This window comes from Pyxicephalus adspersus, chromosome Z, assembly GCF_032062135.1.
Source record: "Pyxicephalus adspersus chromosome Z, UCB_Pads_2.0, whole genome shotgun sequence".
NCBI classification, from domain to species: Eukaryota; Metazoa; Chordata; class Amphibia; order Anura; family Pyxicephalidae; genus Pyxicephalus; species Pyxicephalus adspersus.
The window spans coordinates 32,192,925-32,202,984 of record NC_092871.1 but is presented as its reverse complement, the minus strand read 5'-3'; the positions used below and the strand labels follow the sequence as shown (position 1 = coordinate 32,202,984).

Here is a 10,060-nt window from a genome sequence, read left to right as displayed (position 1 = left end):
CAAACCTGGAATGGATTCCTTAAAATCATTTGTGTTTTGCCAGCAAATATTTCAAATCCTGGACCAGATCCATTCTAGGTTTGCTAGATCACCCAGCTTTACTGATGAAAGTGTATCCTCTTCAGCCTTGGAGAGCTTTAATAAATCAGACCCAGTGTCTCAGGGCGATTTTCAACTTTTTCAGCAAAAGCCCTTAAAATCACTATTAAGCTTTCCAGAAGACCTGCTGGTTAAAATAGTTTACCGGGAGCAGTTAAATAAATGTTTGACAAACACCAGCCAGACTTCGCCTTACTTTTGATTTATGCAAAAGTTTGGTGTAGGTGTTTTTACAGTGCAACCCCTCATTCTATAGCGTTGCATGTACGAGAGCTGATGGTGCGCTGTAAAAAAGGGCCATGGCAAAAGTGTACAGGTCCGATGATTTTGCCTCTTGAAATTAACTTGGACAACACAAAGTACCTACTACCATTTGCATTTTGATGTTATCTAATGAAAAAGATGCCTACACGGACGAAAATACAGTTGCAAAAAACGGGCAGACAGTTCACCCCATTGACCATCCTGTATATACTGAACTATTCCGTAGACATGGCCTTCAGAAGGCACACAGAGACATTTCCAGCTAGATGGCGTTGTTGCTCTTTCTGCTTATGAAAATATGGATTTTTTACCTCCAATCTTCTGAAAGTCAATAGCAATGAGCTAGTAAATATGTTCCATATCCACCCAATCCAACTGCACAATTCACTTTGTCATAAGCCTATCTGCCCTTATTTAGAGGTTGTTAGGATCTCCTGCCTGGCAAATACTTGCCCATATACCAAGAAGCACTGGACAAAAGTTTTTTGAGGGGTACTCTGGTACCCTGGTAACACTGGTCTGACTCTAGTGCTGCTCACACTGAACTAGTGAAGGCTTTCCATAGGAGTGTGTTTTCACTCAATGCAATATTAATAAGGAGCTAAACTCAAAAAAAAAAAAAAAAAACACTTACCTTCAATCCCACAGGGCAGTTTGATCAATCCGGGGGTGTCCTGCATCGGGTGCAGCGTCGTCCTGGCATCCGTACTGGAGCAGGCACTCCGAGTGCCGCAATCTTCATCTTCTCTTCCGGGTTCTTCATTTGAGATCGGCAAATTTTTCTCTTTGCACAAAAAGGCTCCTTCTGTGCATGTCCAAGATGCTCGGGCATGCGCAGAAGGAGTGCCCAAGAGCCTCCCGGAATGCCTGACCTAGGTATCCCAGAAGGCTTTGCGCTCCCATTCACCTAGGTGGCCGAGAATTAGGGGGCAGTGCTGCACCCTTTTTTTTCTAAAACGGGTGTTGCAACTAAAAAAACAAAAAAAAAAAAAAAAAATCTAAGGTAGCTCTGATTAAAATTCAGATAATAGCCCCGATTTATGAAAGCTGATTTAAAACATTAGCTAGCAAATATCAAATTACTGCCAATAAATACTTTACAGGTTTTCTGGATCACCAGGTTCATTGATGAAAGTGTATTCTTTCCATACTTGGATTCAGGCCCAATGTATCAGTGGAATACATGATATATAATAAAAAAATATCTTTTATGAAAATTAAAGCTTTCATGTGATCCAGAGATCTATGCTTACATTGGGGTCAATAATGTCATTAGAGACTTCACAGAGACAAAATATTTAATCCTATTTGTAAGGCCTAATACGAAGCTGGACTTTCAAGGAGAAGTATAGCTTTCTTGTTATGTAAAAGGTAAATAATGCTTCCCCCAAGTGTTTATATAACTAAATAGAGAAATACATTGCTATCAACAAATACACATTGATAACATCAATAAATTGTCATATGTGTATCTAAAATCCTTGAAAAAACTGCAGATCCTTCAAAACTTTGACAATGGAATTATGACTATAAGATTGGGAATTATAAATTAATATATAGGAGCACAAGTAGAGTGAACATTTATCAGTTCATCATGCCAATTCATCCTCTCTGGTGAAACATGTGGTGTATGAATGTTACAGTGCCAACTCATTTCATCAATCTTCATCAGCCACACAGAAGGTGTTGGCCTGAGACATAGTAGATGGTCATTAATTTAAAAGAACATATAGCAGGATGGAAGTATTTACATTAGAGACCCACCTCCTGCCCATTTATTAAGTACACAGCGGGCAGCTGGGGGGTACCATTCTTAGCAACCAACATTCATAAAACTTTTGATCATTTTCAATTATAGGCATCCTTCACATTCATAAAATTTATAATTTAGAATCTAGGCAATCTCTTTCAATCTCAAAAACTGTTGGATGTAAAAGTAGGATGACATTGCCCAGCAGCAAATGAGTAAAAAGAACAAATAATATCAAAATGCACCCTTGTCTTTTCTGTCCATGACAATTTATTCTAAATAATTAGCATGTAATGTTCAGTTTAAGTAGCATGTGAGGTGTTTCAGGGAGCACTAATTTGGAACTGGCATCCTATTGTATAGAATATAAATTTATCCCAGAACTTTAACATCAATATTGTGCATACAGAGCAAATCTGGGCCTAAAGACCAGTTGGCATCTTGCATGCCCCTAGCAGTGGTAGAGAGTCAGGGCCACACACTGTGTCTCTCCTGCACAGGAACCCACAAAGAACAGACCCGATCTGCAAAGGACATGGCACCATAGATGATGCAGAATGATAATGCTATAGCCAAGACATTATCCACCATCTGGGTCCAAGAAATAGAAGCTATTCTCTTTCTTGATAGCTTCAGAGAGAAATCTGTGAAAAAACTCATCAAGTTATCGAAGCAAGAATTAAAGCACAGCACAAAAAGAATCGTCAGTTTATATATCTGATGTTACAGCAGTAAACAACCTTCCTTTCTATTAGTATGCTGCTAACATTCTTCAGCAGCCATAATGAATTAGCCAAGGGGCACAGAAACAATATATTCCAGTTGTCTAATTGCAATCCTGTCTGCCTGTGCTTTATGGATGTAATCTTAGAAATGCATGTTTACAAATTTCTCTTTTGAAATCTTCTTTTTCAAAGCCGCTGGTTGGAAAACGTGCGTATTTCACAGAAATGTCCTCTTATAAATTACTATCGAGGGGGAAAAAAAAAAAGACTTGTATCATCTGTAAACCTGTTAACAGGCAGCTTGGAGAATGTATTCTTTTTTCATTTACTGATCAGCATTAGCTTAGGATTTGGCTGCTTCTTTAACAACATTTATAACATGGAGACTTGATGTGCCCATGCAGTTTTCTATTGAATTCGAGCCAAAACATTAAATAGTGCAAAAAATAAAGGTGAGCAGTTACCCATGACAAGCAGATGTCAGCCCTCGGCAGAGACAAAGATGACTTCTGCACTTTGCACGTTGGATTTTGTCTCATTAAATAAAAGCTATCCTGGCTTAGAAACATGGCAGTGAAAAGTTCAATGATGGTGATGTTGTGCAAAGTACAATAGTAGCTAATCACAATATATCCTGCATCAGTTTAGAGCAGTCAAAACAAAACATGATTGCTTTTTGGTTATTGTGGCTTTCTGTCTTTAGAATACTGCTTTTGCCTTATCAAATTATAGTAGCTCTAATAATATATGTTTTTTTTTGTTAATTATATTAAGTTGAAAGAAATACACCTTTTACCATTAAAAAGAAACTGAATTCTGAAACCTATGCTCCAAAAAAAGTATGTCAGTAGGCAAAGGACTGGTCAACAACATCTTTCTGAACTTGATTTCCCATTATTGACCTAAAGCTAAACCTTGTATTCAAATGTATTCTGTAATAGCATAAATTATACAAATCCATATTGTGTGTGCTACGTTTTATTATATATTTTATTTGCAAACCATGTTATTAGCTTGTATAAGTAATGGAATGCTGCATATGTGCTCCACTTACCTACTAGATACAGAAAAGATAACAATGGTGCACAGAGGGATAAAATAATTAACATACTTACTCGGGTACCGAGGTCTTTTGTGCATCTTTTGTTGAACACTATATGAACCTAATATCAACTTGTACATGTATTTCAATTCCTCCTGAAGAAGCAGCATTACCATCGGCTGTAAAAAGCCTTGAGGAATCCAAACACTCCCACAATTTGGCCCTTAAGTGTGTAAAGCTTGTTTAGCATTTATTTGTATACAAAGGGCCTTAAGTATAATAATAGTGGGTAGTGCCTGAAATACATGTTTTTGACATTGTTCAGGACCGCTACATGGTGTAGTTTTTTGTGTATATGTCCCTGTTTTAAAACAATTTTAAATTTTTTAGTGAATGGTAAATAACCCTACAAGTCTACCCACTACAGGATGCCTGCTGAAAAGTTCAGGGGGGAGATACAAGTCACCGATCACCCTGCACAATGGGCCTGATTTAATAAAGCTCTCCAAAGCTGGAGAAGATATACTTTCATCAGTGAGCCTGGGCGATCCAGCAAACCTGGAATGGATTAGGTCCAGGACTGAAAACATTTACTAACAAATAGCAAAGTGTATCTCCAGCCTTGGGGGAGCTTTAATGAATAAAGCCAAATGAGAGAGTGGGCAGCAGCTGGTCTTGATTAAAGGAAGCTCCTGCAAAGAGGCAAAGTTTCATGCAATTTGGGAAAATCGTATCATTGGTTTGCTGCATGACGAATAAGTACAATTCTTAGTCTTTCCTTTCACAGTTCTTACCTGCACTGTACAATATATGAAGATAAGAGGCCACAGCTGTGTGCTACAATCATCCCTATAATCTCTATAGGAAATCATCTGTTACATATAGACATTATTTAGCACACATACAGTTAAAGTGCTCTGTTGTATGAGAAGAAAATCCTCTCAATGTCAAAAACACATGAGGCTATATTTTTTTAATTTGTGGCCCTACAACTTGGCTGTGTTTCTGTGCACAGCCCTTCAAATCCCCATGCTGTGTTCATTTCGGGGCATTACTTAACTAAGAGTGATTCTGCCGCCTAGTGGTTTATTATCAAAAGAGCACAGTAGTCACAATAGTATATGTACAAACATTAGATTTCTGCTACTGGAAATGATCCTATGTGATCGTTTCTAGTGAGAGAAGAACAAACGAGTGCTGTTTATAGAAATATGAGGACATTACACCTCTACTTCTCCTTTTACTGTATAGTTATTGACAAACATAGAGAATTGGTTTAGGGATTGTAAACTCTTCGGGGCAGGGTCCTCTCCTCCTCCTGTCACTGTCTGTATCTGGCTGTCATTTGCAACCCCTATTTAATGTATAGTGCTGGGTACTATATAAATACTGTTTATTAATATTATTAGGGATGGCATGGGTTCAGAAGAAGTAGAGTAATAAATATTGGCTATCAGACTGACATCTAGTGGAAGCAAAAAGTATTGCAGTGCAAACTTCAGTTTGGTTTTCATAATTTTCTTGAAAAGAACTTTAATTATATGGTTATTTTTGGAGTGCTAATTTAAACACTTTTGCTGTGTTACTTTTGCTTCTCCTGGCCAGCACTAGACACGTATATACTCAGTAGTAGAACTGACTATACAAGTGGATGCCAGAGTTGTTGATAGAATAGGTAGGTTTCAATAATATACAAATATTTTTTTTTTTGCTGGGGCTAAATAAATTATTATCACGCTTGTGTTTTAATAGTTAAATTGGTTTGAAAAGTGTAGGGTCTGGAGCCATCCTGTTGATTCATGCCTGTTTAGTCATGTGTGTTGTGCAGCAAAACCTCTAATCACAGTTCAGGGTTTTCATGCAGAGATTGATAATAAGGATAGTTTAATGGCAACCCAGTCCCCCGGTATATAGTTATGTTTATCGCTGTTTATAGTGCGGATGGGGAGGACAAACTGGATGACTCCCGGGCCCTCATTTCTGCAAAGGGTGCATGCTGCAAAGTTGGGTTTTACAAGGTATACATTGTACTGTGCTGCAAGTCATCCGGTTTTACTAAATACTGAGAAGTGATTGACAGGCTGGGTGGGGATTGCGAAGTGAGTGCTATATCATTTAGCAGGTGAGGTCAATCAATGTCTATACCTTCCAGCTCCCATAGCTCAGACATGGCAGGCAGCAGCAAGGAATGGACAACTAATGGTGGAGGACTACAGGTAACAGCAAGGCTGAAAAAATCAGAAGTCTACACAGTCCTTTCACTGGTGCATGCCGGTGTCTATAGAGATTACACATTCACTCTGCAGAAGGAGAGACCAAATGGCAGACAAACTTTTGGATTTACTTTGTAAATGCAGTCACGAAAATCATCAAAAGCAATGATGAAACTGGCTCTAATAAGGATCATCCCAGGAAGAGACGACCAAGAGTTACCCTCATATGAGTTACCAGCCTCAGAGACCACAAATTACCAGCACGTTAGATTAGAGCCCACATTAATGCTTCAAGTAGCAGACAAATCTCACCATCAACCAGAGACTGTGTGAATCAGGCCTTCATTATCAAACTGCTTGCTCTACTGTGGAAGAAGAAAAGAATTGCTTGGGCTAGGAAGCAACAGAAACCAATGGAAAGATTTCCTTTGGTCTGATTATTGCAACTTTGAGGTTTTTGGTTTCACCTGCTGTGTCTTTGTCAGATGCAGGAAAGCTGATCGGATGGTTTTTACATGTGCGGTTCCCAATGTGAAGCATGGAGAAGGAGTTGTGCTAATGTGGGGGGTGATTTGCTGGAAACACTGATGCTAATTTTTTTAAATTTCAAAGCACAACCTGCATGGCTACCACAGTGACATATTGAAGAAACATGGTATTCTGTCATGGTTTGTGATTAGTGGGACTATCATTTGCTTTTCAACAGGACAATAAGCCAAAATGCAGCTCCAGGCAATGCTGGGGGTATTTGACCCCAACCGGACCGCAAAGTGAAGGGAAAGCAGCCAAGTCCTCAGCATCTATGGGAACTTGCTGGAAAACCATTCCAGTTGGGGGATCCCATGAAGCTGATCGAGAAAATGCCTAGAGTGTGCAAATCTGTTATCAAAGCAAAAGGTGGCTACTAAATCTAAAATGTGAAACATATTCAGGTTTGTTTAAAACCTTTTTAATTGATTACATTTTTTGATTAAAACATAAGAAAAAGCATTAAATGAGTAGGTGTGTCCCAATTTTTGACAGGTACCGTGTAAATACTATAAATAATATATATAGGTGTCACTATAAATTGACAAGAGCAAACATTTAAAAAAAGTGCTAATATAAATTTTTTTGTGTATAAAAATATGAAAATTTTGCTCATTACACTAAATCCATATACTGTATCTAACGGAGGTTGTAAAATGCCAAAATATTTTTTTCCCCAACTTTTACCAAAGCAATCCCCCTATGTGTCCTTTCACTAATAAGTGGTCCTAAATTTTGTCTCAATAGTTGCCATAGACCAACCCCTGCAATAAAAAGGGCCTGCTAACAAGTCTTACCTATTGCAGTCTAGGCAGAGGATGCCAGTATGTACCCAGGTATGTAGGACATGGAGGGATCTTCTTCCTGATGGTGCCAGTACAGTCCAAACGGTGACATTATTAAGAGATGAGGTACCCGACATGAAGCCTACAAAAGGTACTGGGCACCACTGACACAAGGATACACTTCTTACCACTGACACAGACATTTACCGTATTACTCCCATATAACGCATTTTTTATCCTTACTGACACAAATGCCAACTTTTCTCAATTCAGTTTTTCCTCCGTCTCTCCTCTTCATGTATCTCATCAAATAAAGATAATAAAATGATTCCAAATTTTAATAAAAATAACTCTTGCTCAAATTGTATGTAACGTGGAACCAAATTTATTGGTGAATGGTAAGCTTAGCATACCTGCTGATTATGGCATAGACTTACCTGTTTGTAGGGCCCTGCAGCGATCATAGCTCAAGGATCCTGCTGCTGCTCGGTGCCAGGAAGCTGCCATCTTTCAGGTTCACGGTGATCCTCTTCAACCATTGGATGGCCACCATTGACCAAGGTGGAGCTAAAAAAACAAAGGCACAAGGAACCAAGTGTAATTAAAAACTTCCCTTGTACATAATTAATAAAATACAAGAGCTGCCACTGAAGCCGTATATGCCTCCCATAACCCCCTTACCTCTTCAACAATCGTGGTAACCATTTCCATGTGTCCAAACGTGTGCACCTGAGAGCGAGCCCAACCCACCTCTGCAGGTTCATCTCAATTCCCTGGGCCTAAATGTGCCGCAGGTATTACCCTATAATAACACTTATATCATCGCTCCAATCAGCAAGACGGAGTTCTATTATAGTATTCGTCAGGTGTCACCGGGTCGCTTCTGGAAAGTTCCCAGGTAAGCTGCGGCAATAAATCTTTTTGGGATACAAATGTCACATATCCCAGGAGGCTGCTCCTTCTGCACATGTCCAATCTCAGACATACACAAAAGGGGATTTCCTGGAATGTAAGATAAAAAAGTGCGTCACACTTAATTTTTCAGGAGGAAACGTCACCAGATCGCATGCCTGTTCATTGTGAGATTGGGAGACGTATAAAGACTGTGCAGGACTGACCGGGATTGGGTTTTAGAGACATTGAGGGATTGGTAAAGTGTGTAAAAAGGTGATTCTTTTTTTTTAATTAAAGTTTTGCTTTAGGAAAAACTACTGATTGTCATGTTGCATGGAAATTACAAATGCAATACTATAGGGGAGTAAAAAACATGTGTGTGTGTATATATTGTATTGTGTTGTATATGTATTGTATTAAACTGTATATGTATTGTGTTGTACATGTATTGTATATGCATTGCATTGAATATGTTTTATGATTTTTAATAATTTTAATAAACAGGATTTATATACTGCCAACATAATATATATGTTATATATGTGTTATATATGTATTATATTGTATTATACTGCATTGTGTATATATATTGTATTGTGATGTATATGTATTGTGTTGTACATATGTTGTATTATACTGTATTGTATATATTGTATTGTGTATGCATTGCATTGTATATATATATATTGTATATGTTTTATTATTAAAATTTTAATAAACAAGATTTATATAGTGCCAACATGTTATATGTGTGTTATATATGTATGGTATTATACTATATATATATTGTATTGTGTATGTAATATATAAATATATATATATATATATATTGTATGTAATATATAATTGTATTGTATTGTGTGTGTGTATATATATATATATTGTATTCTGTATGTCTTGTATATATTGTATTGTATATTATATAGTATTACATATAAATTGTATTGTATATTTTGTATTGTATATTATATAGTATTATATATATTGTATTCTGTATGTGTTGTATTATATATGTATTGTGTGTATATATATTATATTGTGTTGTATTTCACTGTATTGTATATATATCACATAGTGTATGTATTGTATTATATATGTATTGTGTTTATATTACATAGTGTATGTATTGTATTATATATGTATTGTGTATATATATTACATAGTGTGTGTATTGTATAATATATGTATAATAGTGTATGTAGTGTGTATAATGATAGTTGTGTGGCAGTATTATCCCAGTCAGTGTTATTGTCCCCCTGATAGTAGTGTGTGTCCTGTGTCAGGCTGCAGGCCGGGTGCAGCTCCCCGTTCTCCTGTTAGGGGGCATTGCAGTGCCAGTGATAGGCGGGCGGTAACCCGGATCATGTCAGTGCAGGGCGGGTCTGAGGATCCTTCACACAGTTTAGTGTTGGAATCACAGCGTTGCTCTCACTGTCCGCCCTGCGGCTGTACCGGGGACCTTCTCCGGAGTGCTGAGCGGCTGTGTGCGGCCTCTTCTCCTAGGACTGTCCCCCCAGCTCCCGGTCACTATGGCTTTGCTGAGGTCGTCCCTGGTGTGCGCGGTGCTGCTTGTGGCAGCAGTGTGGAGCGGTGAGTAGTGCGGCGTATCGGGCCGGTTCGCTGTGTGTGTATGCTGGGGGTGGCTGCCCCGCCACACAGATCCATGGCTGTGCTCCTCATCAGTTTATCTATAAGTATTAGTGAATGGCTTTGTATCTGGCCATTAGGGCTGCGATGGGAACATGCGGGGCCAGATGTTC

At 38.3% G+C, this 10,060-nt stretch overlaps 1 protein-coding gene across 2 annotated transcripts in view; it reads left to right on the top strand.

The window, feature by feature from the left end:
- The first annotated feature begins 9,667 nt into the window (after nt 1-9,667).
- The window catches only part of CD99L2 (CD99 molecule like 2), a 39,475-nt gene continuing 39,082 nt past the window's right edge, over nt 9,668-10,060 (top strand). The window contains exon 1 of one of the 2 annotated variants that reach the window (XM_072431796.1): nt 9,668-9,890. In XM_072431796.1, coding sequence (XP_072287897.1) covers nt 9,830-9,890 — 61 coding nt within the window. In that variant the 5' untranslated portion in view covers nt 9,668-9,829. The remainder of the gene's footprint in view (nt 9,891-10,060) is intronic. The other variant, XM_072431797.1, reaches the window with a different exon arrangement.